Source organism: Myotis daubentonii, chromosome 3, assembly GCF_963259705.1.
Source record: "Myotis daubentonii chromosome 3, mMyoDau2.1, whole genome shotgun sequence".
Classification (NCBI taxonomy): domain Eukaryota; kingdom Metazoa; phylum Chordata; class Mammalia; order Chiroptera; family Vespertilionidae; genus Myotis; species Myotis daubentonii.
Genome location: NC_081842.1, coordinates 29,263,181 through 29,280,696, shown reverse-complemented (window position 1 = coordinate 29,280,696; position 17,516 = coordinate 29,263,181). Strand labels below are relative to the sequence as shown.

The following is a 17,516-nucleotide window of genomic DNA, read 5'->3' as shown; positions in this document are numbered from 1 at the left end:
GACTGTGGCTGACTTTTCATCACTATATCTCCAACTAACACTGTTGCTGACTTAGAGTAACTGTGCAGAGTAAAACTTTGCTTTAGGACATTTATAATATAGTGGGTAGAAGGGGAAGGGGATGGAAAGGCCATTATGTGGACATTTAGCCTTTCTGATACATACATTTTTTTCTTTCCAGATTTCTTTTTGTTTTTAACCTCTTGATCCCCTTCACCTCCTTTCTGATATATTAAGTACTTTCACATTCATCAATTCATTTGATAATTTTGGGTTAAAGTTGTTAAGAAAGGGGAACCATGATAGTTTCTCTAACTTAACATTTGGTTTCTGGCACTGAAACATCCTTCCCTGCTTTATCCTGCCTTCAGGATGAACTGGAAATCCAGTGGAATTAAGGAATGGCCAAACCTTAAAATGTCACACCTCTGCTGCCTTCATAGACTTACATAAGGTTGCTATAAAAAAGACAGTTGGGAATGCTGAATGAATCAGACCTGACCTCTAGACTATCCTGCTCCTTATACCAGTTCAGATTTTTGCAAGGCTTTCTTAATTCCAAAGGATTTTGAATAATGCTGTGGTCTTTTATGCAGAAATCACATACTTTTTGGATGCCTTTATTTATAATAAAATTAGCATTTCGACAATTTTGTAAAACTTGAGAGATTTCTGAGTTCTCACTTTAATTTTGGTGTGCTTCATTAACAATGAATTACAGTTTTGCAAGTGAAGGTTATGTGAGGAATTGTGTATAAAACATAAATAAATATCATTCTCATCCTTATTTCTTCTTGTGACTAATAGCGTTTGTATTTGAGATCAATTAGGAGCTAAAGGTGATGTTAAATGTCATTATCAAGATAGAACCTGCCAGAATCAATTTGTTACCTGGAGCTGGTATTTTGTCAACATTTGAGGGTCTTGTGTCAACATTTTGGTGCAAATAAAGGTTGTAAGACAAGGTAAAGAAAATATACATTGCATAAAGAACCTTAGGCAATTAGGAGTCATTAAGTTAACTAGTAGATATCAAATATTGTAAGTGATGCAGAGCAGATCCATGTGGAATAGTCTCCTTAGATTGTACTTTCCAGCAGAGAACATAGGACTGGTATGAGTGCTTAAATTAAGTCAAATTTCTAAGGGATTTTAAAGGAGAGTTTGGGGATTATATTGGAGAAATTTAAACAGGAGATCACACATACTAATAAAAAGGAAAATAGAAAGATGTATCTCAGTTAAATACTTAATGATATTCAGTTAGGCATTATTTGATTCATGAGCCACTAACTAGATTAAGAATTTCATGGGCAAAAGATAGACCTATTCAGGGGACACATTTGTTTTCCGTCCTCCAACAAATGTTTCTGTTTAAATTTTGTTCAGACCTGGGTTTAACAAAACTTTATGCACTGAATAGGAAATATAATTGAGGCTTGTCATAACTAAAGAGATGTGTTCTTTCCCCTGAATTAGTTGTACAGAAATATTTTAGAAGCCAATGGTTGGTATTTTTGTTCACATTTCCCATCAACTAATTCAGAGGTTAAGGAATCCTTCGATTCTATTGTTGTCAACTTTTGATTACCCTGTATAGATTATCTTTTATGAATTATCTTAAGTCCTTGATTATATCTAGATTTCACTCAGTCTGTTTCTGGACCCCAACCTTATTAAGTTTATGTATGCACATTAAAAGAATAAAAAGTAATTTCAACATGGGCTTGGCAAATTGTGTTAAAATGCAGTTAATGGTTAAATTATTTTAAGTATTCCAGAACTATGTAATTTGTTTTGGATGATATGTAACTTTTGGTGGCCCAATTATTTATTTATAATAAGGTTTTAAAGATGTATATGGTAATCATGTGGCCTTTATGATATTGTGATATCAGTATTAGGCTATCATTGTGTGTGCTATGTAGGGGCAGGGCTAGGGTGAGGCACATGGAGCCTAGGGTCCAAAATTTTAGGAGGCATGTTGTCATGCAAGTCAGAGCTCAAATTGGTGCTCTAGGCATCTGCTTTGCCTCTCCCTATTTCCAGTCCTGTTGCCATGACAGGTTCATAGAATTTTGGATAAAATATCAGTAATTGAATGCTTATTGTGTGTTAGCCAATGTATTAAGCACTTTATGTGCATTTAGTACTCTCAGTAACCCTGTGAGGTGAGAACTTCAATCAGTATTTCCATTAATTTCTCATTGAATTTAGAAAGATTAACAAATGATTTGACCCAGCTGAGCAAAATTCAAACTCAGGTCTTTGTTTCAAACATGAGCACTTATCTACTCTTCTATATTGTCCATCTGTATAGAAAAACTTAATTACTTCTTGTTCATTTCTGTATTAAGAAACAGTACTCCTCAATATGTAAGGCCACACTGACATGACGCATTTAACTTTTAAGGTGAGTGAATCAGAGGTCTCTGCAGTACCAAATTGAAAATCTACAAACTTGTATGGCTGAGTACCCTAAACTGACTTTGGATCAGAGCACATTCCCACTGGCTTTGGTCTCCAGACATTCTGCATGGATTCTAGGGGTCTTGACTATAAATTTATTGAACCATGGATGACACAAAGGAGGACAGATTAGTCTAGAAATAGTTCAGTTTAGCAGACTAACATGTCCTCTGTACAGTCCTTACTAATAAAAGGCTAAGTGGTTGTCACGCCCTCACTGTGTGATGTCCTCACGCTGTCACAAGATGGCTGTGCGCACAGTGGAGGTGGGGTTTGCACCGCCCCGTGCATGTGCTGCGAGGGAAGGGCCCGGCAGCCACTCCGCGCGGCTTCCACCAGGGTTCCTGTGGCCTGGCGCGCTCAGCCTACCTCTTTGGGGCAATCCAGCCAGGAGCCCTGGACCCCTCCCCCCCCTCACAAATTTCGTGCACCGGGCCTCTAGTAGGCTATATATTTGTTTAAAATATCTGTCACCATTCTATTTTGTTTCTTAATGTGAATTTTTGTGGACTTCTATTTCTAAATTGTGAAATTTGGAGATTGGACCGGACCAGATAATATATAATGGCTGTTTTTGCTTTAAAATTTTAAGGTTTTAATAAGTAAGTTTCTTAAATGTATAAGCATATGACAAGAGTAAGGGTAAATTTGGAGATCTGGAACTCTCTGAGTTATGGGGAACTTGGGGTTCAAATATCTTTTTGCCAACCCTTATCCTCACTACTGGGGCCATTCACCTTTGTTCTTCAAAATGATTTGTTTGTAATGCTTCTGGACTGATTATCCTAGAGTAGTGTTTTTCAAATTGTGGAGAAAGGGATGTTTAAGAGTGCCTAAAAGAGAAAGGGGCTGGTAAACTATAGTTACTTAATACATTGGATGAATGAACAGTTTTAGTGTTTTATACTAGTATATAGAGTTTGATAAATTATTTTGTTTGTAAAACAAAGGAACAAACCTTCTGCTGTTTTAAAGATATTTAAAATCACTTATATTTCCTATTTATGTGGCTTTTATGAGTCCTTGATCCCTTGGCTAGATGATTGTGGGGAGATCGGACTTATAGAAAGAGATCTGATCTTGTCATTCTAGATTACAGTGTACTTAATGATAATAGCTAATACTGAATAATTACTATGTGCCATTCACTGTTCCATTTAATTTTAACATCAGCCTTAAGAGAGAAATATTGTTGTTATTCCCATTTTGTAATAGATGAGGAAACTGTAGCACAGAAGTTTGAAAACTTACTCCAGCTCATACAACTAGTAAGTGGTAGGACCAAGATTAAGTCCAGACAGGTCTAGTTCTAGAATCCCTGTGCTTATTACTCACTTCTCTAATGATAGTACTGTTAATGTTGGCTAAGTATAACAGAAACAGTCATATTCCTGTTTTCCTTTAGGTAACATTGTGGATTTTGAAGTTTTCCTTAGAACTTTAGTTCTCACTTAATCCTTGGCAGAAAAGTCAATTGTAAGTTTTAAATGAGTATTTATAGAGTATATGTTTAGAACCATGGCTGCATATTATTAGTTAAGGAACATCTATCTGTGACAGATATACGAAGAGTAACAAAAAATGATAAAGTTAATAGAGCATTTTTACTTTTTTCCTTCATGGTTCATTGTGCTCTAATTTGCCAATGTTTTCTGTTTTCAAAGATATCTTAGCTCAATTTTCAGGTGATGTTTTTAGTTAAAACCTTTGTTAATTTAATAGCTCAGCAAATGCTTATTTGGTCAGACATGTTTACAGAGATGTTGAAGATTATATTTTTTTTATCTTGTTTTTAAAAACAGTAAAGCCTGAATCCTTCAACAAGTTAATGATATCAGATACTCAAAAATTGTGGCATAACAGTGAGAGTGCCTTTAAAAAAATTGATTGAGTAGCATATTCCTTCCAATGAGATGATAATTTTTTGTGGAATGTATACTTACTTTGAATTGCTTTTTAAAAATGCAAAAATAGCCTTAGCTGGTTTGGCTCAGTGGATAGAGTGTCGGCCTGTAGACCAAAGAGACCCAGATTTGATTCTGATCAAGGGCACTTGCCTTGGTTGTAGGCTCCGCCCTGGCCTGGGCCCTGGTCAGGGCATGTGTAGGAGGCAACCAATCAGTGTGTTTCTTTAACATCAGTGTTTCTGTCTTTTCATTTCTCTTCCACTCTCTCTAAAAATCAATGGAAAAATATCTTCGGGTGAGGATTAACAACAACAACAAAAGCAAAAATACAGTGTTTAGTAACTTAGTAAAATGAAATATTTAATATAGAGGCTTTGTGGTTTGATTTAAAAATTGTCTCATCTTTTATTCTAGCCACATCCCTTTCAAGTATACAGCTCAGTTTTCATTCATATTGTAGAAGAAACTGAAGCATAGAGAGGTGAAATGACTTGATCAGAGAGACATGATGGTTTATGATTGACAGTACCAGTATGTGAACCCTTGCTTTCAGATTTTAACTGTTATGCTCTTTGCCCATACCTCTCTTCACAAATTACCCCTTTGATATTTCGAAGTAGCCTAAAAATAGTTTGGTATGTCACATACTACACTTACCATTAATAAGAGATTGTTTCCAGATGTCCCTAAATGCAAAATTCAATAAATACTAAACTGACAGTATTACATGTTCAGGGAGGTTGAGTTTCCCATTACCTTCTTTAAAAAGAAAACACTAGAATAGAAGACCTTGAATTAGAGAAAATATAATCTTACCTAATAATAGACAAACATGTAAATTAACCATCCCTCTGCTACGCTCACCAGCCAATCAGGAGAGTATGGAAATTAACCCAACAAAGATGGCAGTTAATTTGCATATGTAGGGGCGAAGTGGCAGAGCAAAGACTGAAGGCTCCATCCTTCTTCACAAGATCATCTGGACTCTCTGCTAAACATACAGCTTCCTGGATATTCTGATTGAGAAGTGTTGGGAAGATGTTTTTAGTAGGCACTGAAGTGACTGTGATGGCTTAGGTCACCTGACATTTGGGAACTGCATCACTTGCACCCTTTCCCACAGAGAAAGTTTTGCTTTGTGCTAAAAGTGAGATAACTTTTTGGATTTTGCTTATGTGTAATTCAAGGTTAATCTAATGTTGGAAATGCTTACACTTTGAAAATTTTGTGAACCATTAAATTATACACTAGTTGTTTCCCCAGGATCTAAAAAATATTCCAGCAGCCCTAATAAAAATGAAACATTAGAATTTATAACCTCTGACTTTTATTTTTCTTTAGTTTTATTTGGTGTTCATGTAAATTTCTATTAGAATTCTGATTTTATTTGCAATTATTTGTTACTTATATTCTCTTAGCTTAGCGTAGTAGGAAGAGTTTGGGGATAGCTAGAAGTAAAAACTGGTAAATGTGACTGGGTTCAGACTTTATTAATAGAATTAATTAGATTTCTGTGTTTTTGCTTTGCAAGCATTGATAATTTGAAAAGTACTAACAAGGCTGATTCAGGTTATAAATTGCCCATCTCTTATCTCGTTAATTTGTTCATTCAACAAACATATATTACTGGTCTACTATATCCTTGCTATGCTGATTCTAATGTCTCTGATGGGAAAAAGAAAAACTTATAAATGGTAACATAAACACATGGATTCTGTTTACTGCTAGAATGAATAAACATCTTTTAGCTAAATGTTTATGGGCAGGTTGAAGATTCAACCAAAATAACATTTCTCTCTTTAGGGAGGGAAATTAAAGGAATTATAAGAATTTAGGAACAGTAAGAGGGCTGAGAACTGGATTTGACTAGATAGAGAAAAACAAGACAAATGGACCTGCCTAGAAACATTTTAGGTGTCAAATTTACTTAGGAAGCTTCTTTTTCACCCCAGGAACTGCATACATCAGTACCAAAGATTTCCCTTTGTCTACTCTTTTTATTTATAAATAAATATATCTTTGGCTCTAGAGTTATCTCATGCCCCAGATGGAGTGAAGAGAGGCTGTTTCAGGAAATGCTGATTCTGAGGCTTGAGATATACCCAAGTATAGTTCTTTTTTTTTTTTTAATATATATTTTATTGATTTTTTACAGAGAGGAAGGGAGAGAGATAGAGAGTTAGAAACATCAATGAGAGAGAAACATCGATCAGCTGCCTCCTGCACACTTCCCACTGGGGAAGTGCCCGCAACCCAGGTACATGCCCTCGACCGGAATCGAACCTGGGACCCTTCAGTCCGCAGGCCGACGCTCTGTCCACTGAGCCAAACCGGTTTCGGCCCAAGTATAGTTCTTAAAGTGAACAAGCTCCTGTTGGTTGGGCAAGGCAGAAACTCCTAGGACTAGAGTTCAGCGTTGGAATGGCCAAGAACCTATTTTTGGCAATTCTAAACAAATAATAATTGTCTTAAGCCTAGCAAGATATTTTCCAGGTGTATGGGTTAATAATGCGGATTTTTTTCAATAGATGGAGTTACCCATATGTTGATATATATGCGATTTGATACGTGTGCTATTTTGTTGTATTGATAGCAAGCTTCAAAACTTCGTATGTCAAATTTTCTGAAGATGTTAACATCATAGATATTTTTACGCTTAAAAATGTCGAATTTCGTGCCAAAACAAATAGCATTTGTGGGAAGTTTTAATTCATTATTTTGAAGAAAAGTGTTGCTGATAGTTATCTTATACTTCAGGAAGCTTATAGTGAACATGCTCCAACTCAAGATACTTCTGAAAGTTGGTTTAAACGCTTTAAAAGTGATGGTTTCCATGTGAAAGACAAAGAACGTCCAGGTCAACCAAAAATGTTTGAAGACCAACAATTACAAACATTATTGCATGAAGATGCATGTGAAACTCAAAAACAACTTGCATAAAGATTAAGTGTTGCTCCACAAACAATTTCTGATCGTTTACAAGCAATGGAAAAGATTTTAAAGGAAGGAAAATGGGTGCTACATCAACTGAACGAAAGACAAATGGAAAACCAAAAAGTCATCAGTAAAATGTTGCTTCAACAGCACGGAAGAAAGTCTTTTTTGTATAGAATTGTGACTGGAGATGAAAAGTGGTTTTATTTTGAGAATCCCAAACGCACAAAATCATGGTTTGATCCAGGACAACCATCAACATCAACTGCAAGGCCAAATTGCTTTTGAAAGAAAACAATGCTATGCATTTGGTGGGATCAGAAAGGTATGGTGTATTATGAGCTTCTAAAACCAGGTGAAACCATTAATACCGATAGCTAATGACAACAAATAATCAATTTGAACCACGCTTTGATCGTAAAATGACCAGAACGTTCCAGAAGACAAGGCAAAGTAATTTTGCTTCATGCTGACGACACACCATCACACACTTCAAAATCAGTTAGACTCGTTAAAAGATCTTGCCTGGGAATATTAACCCACCCACTGTATTCACCAAACCTTGCTCCTTCAGATTACCACTTATTCCGATCGATGGCACACGCACTTTCTGAGCAGCACTTCAAAACGTATGAAGAAGTGGAAAATTGGGTCTCTGAATGGTTTGCATCAAAACAAGAAAAATTCTATTGGGAAAGTATCTACAAATTACCTGAAAGATGGGGGAAATGTGTAGCTAGTGATGGACATTACTTTGAATAAAGCACTTTTGATGTTTCTCTTGAAATTATCGTGTTTTCTTTGATTACAAATCCGCATTCTTTCAGTCTGCAGGCCGACGCTCTATCCACTGTGCCAAACCGGTTTTGGCAAATCCGCATTCTTAACTGATATGCCTGGTAAAACTGATTCACTTTGTGTTAGAAATTTGCAGTGCTATTTTGAATATTTAAGGAAAAGAGGGGAAAATTTAAATAAATAGGTTGCCTATATCCTAGTTGTTTTGATATCTCCATGTCACAAAGGCTGTTTTTGAAGAAAAGTTTGAAAAATAAACCTTGTATCTAAATAATTAGTAACTATAGTTCTGTTTCTTTTTTGTTAATTCTGTGGATGCTAACCACTCAAGAGACAAATCTTACTTTGAAAATGAAAAGTTTTACCCCAAAGCAACACATTTGAAATGGGAAATAAATAGTTCTTCCTATGTTGCCATCATACCCACAGTAATTTTTATTTATTACTAAAGGCCTGGTGCATGGATTTGTGCACTGGTAGGGGGCGTGGCCTGCAGGCATCAGCCCGTTGTGGCAGTGCCGTGCATCCTGGTCAGCCCAGCGGCTGCACCTGCTGTGGGCCAAGCAGCACTCCCACTGTGGAAGCGCACTGACCACCAGGGGGCAGCTCGTGTGTTGAGCATCTGCTCCCTGTTGGTCAGTGTGCGTCATAGCGACTGGTCGACTGGTCATTCTGGTCGTTCCACCTTTTGGTCACTGGGCTTATAGATATAGCTATAGCTATAGATATAGATATATAGATTAGCTAGAAATTTTAATCGTAATTCATTTTTTTGAACTTTGGTTTCTGCTGTACTAAAGGGGGGAAGAGGTGACTTTTTAATGTCTTTCCACATTTGTGATTTAGGGTCAGTAATCTTTAATCAGTGGACTATACATGCATAATCAGTACTCACTCCAGAAACCAGTATTCCTTAGAGGCTGATAATGCGCTGCCTGACTGGCCACACCCATGCTGAAAGGAAGGAACCTTCTCAAAGGGGCAGGGCCTCAGCCCTTCCTCAGTTCAGCTGACCCTTGCTCTTTAGGTAGCAGGATCGTTTTCTGCTTGGAGTGATTGCAGGTTGTACATTTAACCATCTCAAATGAAGAAGTATATAAAAGGTATGACAACATATTTTAACTTAAACTAAAATTAGCCGAACAGTTTAATAAGCCACGTTGGAATTGGTGGTTTGTTTTTGTTTGTTTTGAATTTTGGAGAACATTTATGAAAGCTGGGGACGGTGAAACAGAAAAGGGCCTAGGACAGTGATGGCGAACCTATGACACGCGTGTCAGAGGTGACACGTAAACTCATTTTTTTGGTTGATTTTTCTTTGTTAAATGGCATTTAAATATATAAAATTAATATCAAAAATATAAATCTTTGTTTTACTGTGGTTGCAAATATCAAAAAATTTCTATATGTGACACGGCACCAGAGTTAAGTTAGAATTTTTCAAAATGCTGACACACCAAGCTCAAAAGGTTCGCCATCACTGGTCTAGGATAACAGAAGAGAGACTAGGTGGGAAAATGAGCCTAGGCTGAGCTGCTTTGGCTCACTAAGCAGTCAGAGAGAAGGGTGGCTTGAGACAGGTTCAGGAGATTTGCCTCGGACAAACTGCTGCTGCCCATTGCTTCCCTGGTCTAAAGCCTCATGGAGTCCCCTAAAGTTTAGGAGATGCATGCCTGTCGGGGATGAAGAGGAGGAGGGGAAAGGCTAAGGCATGCTCCCAGGAGGGAGAGTGCACTGGAATTGGTGGTTTTAATCTCATGTTAACGCTAATGAAGCTATGAGTGGCCCTAATTTGTAAATGTGTGTTCTGAAAAGTTGTAAATTAATCCACAGAAACAATATTAAAAGGTGATTAAGTGTTTTGTGGGCCAGCCAGCTATTTAACCCAGAATGGTGTTGCAATAATATTGTCTTTTTTATGACAAATAGTAGTTGATAGTACTGTAAAATTGGTTTAAAGGAAATATATAATTCATTTGAATCATAAAAGTGAACACTTTTCTGCATCTCCTTCTGTCTTTATATGCAGGGACAGGCACATGTGTTTGAAAGAGTAAAAGACAAAAATGATTCTATTGAACCTCCTTTACTGTTTCACCTCCTTTTTACTGAGATACTTGTAGACTTCTCTCAATATATCAGCCCTTGCAGAGATGATCCTACTCTTTGAGTGTTATTCTTGACCTCGCCAAGAAACCAAATAAATTTCTTTAAAAATTTGTTGTCCATACTTGGGAGTATTTGAAACACCTGGTTTTTGTAATGCTGGTTCTCTCATCTCATTTTCCCATAGTATAGCATCCTGACTTCTCCCCTGTGTCATACTCAAAATTGTTCATTTTCTCTTTCCTTCCATAGTATATAAACTGCATGAAGCCAGAGACTGTCTAGCCTTGTTTACTGGTCTCTGTTTAGTACCAGACCTAATGCTGTGTGGGTAATGAATAAATATTTATTAAATAAGTGAATGATTTCTTTTTCTGTCACCCAGTGAGATAGCTTCCCAGGTTCTGTTGATCCTGTCCTGCTATTTCTTACTTGCTTTTTTCATTGATATAGTAGATGCCTTCTTTTACTGTTAAACTGTGCGTACAGTACCTATCATTTTCATTTTGACCAGTTTCTCTGTATTTCAGCCCCTAGCCTTTGTTCCAAGTTTATTATAAAAAAGTATTAACAATTTATTTCTAAGTGGAAAAGTAGGTTACCAAATGGCCTATTAGGTAAATAGAAATAGTAGGGCCACAACTGATATTTACCTACTTCCTCTTACTTATTATTCAGGTCTTGTTGATCTCTTGTAAAGATACATGTTTTCCCTGCCTTCAGTTTCTGTTCCGCCATTCTATTTTTAATGCTATGACCAAACAATCTACTTAAATCAGTGGTCTGATCAGGTAATGATTTTCTCTTGCCCTAGAATAGAATTTAGGAATTGGCCTTGTTTTGTTGTTGTTCTGTGAAGTCAGGGAGCGGACGTCAGCTCAGAAATTGGACAAACTGTCTATGTTTAGAACTACCAGAAATGGAACCAGACTGTTCAAGTAGGTGTTGAGTTCCCTTCACTGGTTGGGATATGGAAGGATAGAAGCAGTTCTCAAATGGGATGGATTATTGGAGAATTTTGAAGCTATAAGTACGCCAGGCCTTTGATATTACTTTCAAACTGCTTACTTAGGTCTTTCACAGTCTGGCCGGGGTAAATTGTTAATGATTAGGACATCTATTCATCCCCAACTGTATCTTGCAAATGGTAGGTGCTAAACGTATATTTATTCAGTAAATAACTTCCACTTCTGGGTATTTTCTTGGGTGGATGAACTCAGGTTCTTTGTTTATACTTCAGACTTGATTTTATGATGTGGGAAATCAGATCTGGATTCTAAGTACTCAGATCCAGTATTAGGCCTCTGCATGTGTGATCTTGGGCAAATTATTATCTCTGAGCCTTCTTTTTCATGTAAAATTATAATGACAATTACTGTATAAGTTATAAGGATTAAATGCATGTGAAAATGTTTTATAATCAATGAGAATGTTTTGCAAATGGCAGAAATTATTCAAATTGATTGTTTTGTAACTATATATATAGATAGTGACTACTGTTACACTTCCACTTTATAATTAGGCTTATTTTTTAGCCTAGCAAAGGGAATAAATATAGTTGCTTTCTCTTAAGAAGCAACACATTTCCTTAACCCCTCACGTTAAAATTTCTCTCTTATATTATTGAATCATGACATTTTAATTCCAGACTACTAGTGTCTATGGATTTCTTGTTTTAGGTTCAAAAAGTACCATTGGAAGAATTAAGTAACATTTTTTTCTCCCCAAATGGACCACATTTGGTAGCAATTTTCCAGTTTTAAGATTTTCCTTAAATTATTTGGTACTTACGTTTTTATTGTTATTTTTAGATGACAAAATCAGTGAACAGTTAGCAAAAGGCGTTTTAATGAAAATGTTATACACTTTAATTCTTTATTCTTAATTCTTTACTTGTATTTCATACACACTGTACATTTCATAGTTATAAATGTGCTATAGGCCTGGTGCACAAAATTTGTGCACTCGGGTGGGGAGGTCCCTTAGTCCGGCCTGTGCCCTCTCACAGTCCAGGAGCCCTTGGGTGATGTTCAACTGCCACGGAGGCGGGAGAGGCTCCCGCCACCACTGCTGCACTCGCCAGCCATGAGCCCAGCTTCTGGCTGAGCAGTGCTCCCCCTGTGGGAGCATACTGACCACCAGGGGGCAGCTCCTGTGTTGAGCATCTGTCCCCTGGTGGTCAGTGTGCGTCATAGCGACCGGTCATTCCGCCATTCGGTCAGTTTGCATATTAGCCTTTTATTATATAGGATATTGCATGTAAATGCTATAATTATGCATTTTGATACTTTTTCCTCGATTGCATATGATGGAATTAGATAAATCATTAATCCGTGGTGCTTCATAAAGAGCTCTTTCTGAATTCAAGATGAGTGGAATCATGCAACACTGCTTTGTAGAGTAGTACCTAATAAGAGAGATTAGCTGTTAAGAAAGGGCAATTCTTGAATCTGAGAAGGGAAACAGAGATGTCTCACTGATTAGGGCTGCCTTTACACGTAAGATATATTAAAAATTCTGATTTTCATAAGATAAGGACTCTACTTTGGGGAAAAAAATGCTATATCTATTGTTTCCTCTTAATGTAGTAACTTACTGTTCTTTCTCCCCTTTAACCAGGTCAATATATGTTTTGTGACCTATTCTTTTATCACAAAAAAAGAGAGAAGAAATACTGCAGTGAATGAAGATTCCTCTGCATTTTAGCACTGCTTTTTCTACTGTAGTTGGCTTTTGAATGAGGATGACAATGGAAGAGATGAAGAATGAAGCTGAGACCACTTCCATGGTTTCTATGCCTCTCTATGCAGTCATGTATCCTGTGTTTAACGAGGTAAGTCGGTAATATTTTCTCATAGGATCTCTGCAATTCCTTAATTCCTACTTCATTTATTCATTTGTTGGTTCCTTCATATAACATACTTATATAAATGAATTCCATCTATGTGTTAGGTATTATGCCAGGACTGGACATAAAACAGTGGGGTGAGAGTCCCAGATATATTGTTCCCTCTCTAGAGGTTTCATTGTAGTTCGAGAGAGAGACATTAACTAAAAGAATACAAATAATTAGATAAATGAAAAATTGTGGTAATTGCTATGAAGTTTAAAAAAAAATAGGTAGAGCTTGTTTTGGAGGTCAGGGTAGGCCTCACTGATGAAGAGACATGCTAAAGATCTGAAAGGGATATGGAAGGGTTAGACAGCTGAAGAGTTGGGGACAAGCACATTAGATAGCCAGAGGATCAGGCACAAATTATCCTACTGAGTATTAGTCAGTAGCCACAAACATTTTTACCGATAAATGAAACATAACAGTGCTTTGTATTTAGAGAAGATGTTGTTTTTATTTTAGAAATATTGTAGGACTTAATAATATTAATACATTTTGGGTTTTCTTTTAAATTAATATATTTTAAAGTGTGTAGAGAATTCTGGAACTGTGCAAGTTTCTTAAGTATACTCTAATCACTCTCCTCTGCCTTTTAATGGTGACCTAAGGTCCTGATAATATGAAATTATTTTCCTGAAATTACCTATGACTAGAATCTAGGACTCTGAATTCTGTGGCTTTAGGCTTTTTATCTATTTAATTAGTTGTGGGTTTGTGGGTGTGTTTTTTTTTTTCTGTTTTATTAATCTAATTAATTATAAAGCTATTGATGCCATTAACCTTATTGTTGCTACTACAACCTGGAAGCCCTTACCATTTCCCATAATTTTTCATCTCTTTTTATAAAATAATTATATTAGAGTAAGATCGTGAGTTTAAAAACCATTTCTCCTACATTATTAGGTTTATTCATAATGTATTAGATCTATTTTATGATCTAATGTCTTGGGGTCGGTAGAGAGTGGTTCATCCTCTTCAATTGGAAATCTAGAGACTTAGTTTAGTTTCCATTTCAGACAAATATTTTGAACTTCAAACACTGTCTCCTAAATAGTGTTAGGCTCAATGACCAAAGGAGAAAATGAAAAACAGTGGCTTGGGTAAAATTTATTTCTCTTACATAAAAAGTTCTAGAGGTAAGTGGACTAGAGCTAGTATTATAGAACAGTATCACCTGAAACTCAGGTTCCTATCTTTTGTCCCATCATCTTAGTACTGGCCTTCCATTATCAAGGTCACTTCAGCATGTGGGATGGCCACTAAAGCTCATCGTCCTAAGTCAGCGGTTCTCAACCTGTGTGGGCCGCGACCCCTTTGGGGGCGAACGACCTTTTCACAGGGGTCGCCTAAGACCATCGGAAAACACATATATAATTACATGTTGTTTTTGTGACTAATCACTATGCTTTAATTATGTTCAATTTGTAACAATGAAAATACATTCTGCAGATCAGATATTTACATTACGATTCATAACAGTAGCAAAATTACAGTTATAAAGTAGCAACGAAAATAATTTTATGGTTGGGGTCACCACAACTTGAGGAACTGTATTAAAGTGTCGTGGCATTAGGAAGGTTGAGAACCACTGTCCTAAGTTGTTTCCTGAAAAGGGCAGGAGGGTGTGTGTGTGTGTGTGTGTGTGTGTGTGTGTGTGTGTGTGTGTTACCTCTAACTGATTCTGCTTTCTTAAGAACCTTTTTGAATGTCCTATACAAGACTTACATTTACGTCTCATGGCAAAAATGTAATCTTATGACCACACCTAGCTGCAAAAGAGGTTGGGAAATTAACAAGTTTGCTACTAAGGAGAAAGCAAGTAGGAGGCATCTTTTGAAAAACCTGTCTTTATTATACTGCTACCATGCTAGCTTCTGAGGCCCCCTTTTAGTCTGGTTACACCTATATCTGGCAGCTACTGCAGACACTCTAGTAATTAATTCCAACATTTTGTTTTAATACTTTACCCATTTGTTGCAAGGCTAGAGTTATTGTTAAAAGCAAGTGTTTCCCTTCTGATTAGTAAATATTTACTAAATGCCAACCATTTATTCATTGAGTGTTCTGCTAGGGTCTGGAACTGTAGAGGGAAAAATAAGCAACAATCTTTCTTATAAGAATCTTAGGGAATACAGATACTTAAGCAAATAAATTATTTAATGATCCTCGTACCAGGTAAGAAGTAAGGAGACAATCCCTGAAAACTGGTGAGTAATCTATCTTGATGATTAGTGTTTGGACTTCTCAGGTATTTTAAGAGCCATAATGACAGTTCCTGCCAGAGGTACTCCCTCTTTTCATGTCTGTAGTCTAACTCTATAGCTAACTCAGTGGCTATTGGGCCAAGTTGTTTTGGGAGATTATTCTGTATTTATCTGGTTGCGTTGAGTCTTTTCTTGGTGGAAGGGCAGTTAAATTTCTGAGTTTCAGTTTGATCCTTTAGTTAATGAAAAGGAATGAGAAAAACTTTTTTCCTAACAATTTCGGTGATATTTTTTTACATATGGAAAGTGGATTTTATTTCAGTCTTAACTTTGGAAAATAATTGAATAGGATGTAGCATTCTGGTGAAATGGCTCTGTTGGGATTAATACAACTTTCCTAATTTATTTGGTATAAGGAAAATTAACTTGAAAGAAAAATAAACGGCTGTGAATGGACTAGTAAATCTCTTTCAGAAATAAAGGCAGTGATTCTCTCCAGATGAGATCTAAAAACATATGTAGGTTAATGGGCCCAGAATTAGAATACGTCGCCAAATGATTCATAGTTGGTTCAAGAACTAATTGTTAGAAGTAAATTTTTAAAATGAAATGGCTGGAAGTTGCAGACTGAGAGATACTACATCAAATTCTCAGGGTCTAATTCTCAAATTGAATTTATTGATCAAACATGGTATCAAGCTTTTTTAAATAATTATTTCTGTCATGTATTTTAAAAAGAGAGTACAGAATGAATAGGCTTTTAGGAATATTAGTAGTAGTAGGTTTTCTCTTTGATAGAGGTGAAATTAAATAAGATACCTAATCAGTTAGTTGATAGTTATAGTTCAAAAGAGGATTTTTCTATAAATCTACTAATTGGGAAATTAGTTTGGCATTGTTTGTCTGTACTATGCAGATTTAAAGATAAGTGATTGTCAAGTTAATCTTGCAGAAAGTAGTACCACAGTAGGGGTGAACATTTTACTCTGAAGGTAAATGAATCACTAAATTTTGTCATATATATATGTGTGTGTGTGTGTGTGTGTGTGTGTGTGTGTGTGTGTGTGTGTGTATATATATATATATATATATATATGCCTAATATGTAAATTATCCCCATGGGAGACCAATCACTCGCTGTGACATGACCACCAGGGGCCGTTGTATAACGAAGGAAGGCCCTGGCTGGCAGCTGGAAGGCCCCGATCGGCCCTGATTGCCAGCCAGGCCTAGGGATCCTACCCGTGCACACCGGACCTCTAGGGTAATATAAGAGTGAAAAAGCTTATGCATTCTCATCATAACATTACATCCATAATAATAACAATGATGGATCTCCCAGTCATCTTGTAGAACAGATTTTTAGACAGAAGTACATCCTTACACCTGAGGAAATTTTGGTACTCTAGCTCACAAGGCAAAGTTATTATGGCATTCTGGGAGCATGATGCTTGCTAAACTTAATGAAGTTATGCTAGGACAGCTGAAGGAGTGGGCTTGTTTAATCAGCAGCTGCAGAGTTCAGAGTCCAAGTGTATTGCATGTGTTGTAAATGTACTGTGAAATAGGTCTCTTGTTTGCATTATGGAATGAGTTTATAAAAACCTCATACCAAGTGTTAGAACAGGTTTTCAGGTACTTACTACTTTTCACTAATTCTTTATATATGGAAGAAGAGAGTTGTATGCTTCATTTCTTCATTCTAGGAAAAGATATACCATGCATCTTATTTTCCCATGACTTTTGGAGGAATTGTTTAAGGGGAAATATACTGTATGAAGAAGTAGGTATTTTGAGACAGAAATAGCAATTTTGCAACCAAAGGTGAATTTTAGATCATCAAAGTTTTACACTTTTGTTTATTAAAAAATCATACAATGCCCTAGCCGGTTTGGCTCAGTGGAAAGAGCATCGGCCTGCGGACTGAAAGGTCCCCGGGTTCGATTCTGGTCAGGGGCATGTACCTTGGTTGCAGGCACATCCCCAGTAGGGGGTGTGCAGGAGGCAGATGATCGATGTTTGTCTCTCATTGATGTTGCTAACTCTCTATCCCTCTCCCCTCCTCTCTGTAAAAAATCAATTTAAAAAAATCACACAAAATGGCACTTATGAATAAGTAATTAGTATCATTCTATTCAGAAGAATCCAAATCAACTATTTCTGCTAACTCTCAGCAGCATATACAACTCCTAATTTATCAATAAG

General features: G+C 36.6%; 1 protein-coding gene across 4 annotated transcripts in view; it reads left to right on the top strand.

The window, feature by feature from the left end:
* PDCD10 (programmed cell death 10) overlaps positions 1-17,516 on the top strand; it is a 44,865-nt gene that overhangs the window by 7,353 nt on the left and 19,996 nt on the right. For all 4 annotated transcript variants that reach the window (XM_059686967.1, XM_059686963.1, XM_059686965.1 and 1 more), the window contains exon 2: positions 12,834-13,047. In XM_059686967.1, the coding sequence (XP_059542950.1) occupies positions 12,952-13,047 (96 nt within the window). In that variant the 5' untranslated portion in view covers positions 12,834-12,951. The remainder of the gene's footprint in view (positions 1-12,833; positions 13,048-17,516) is intronic.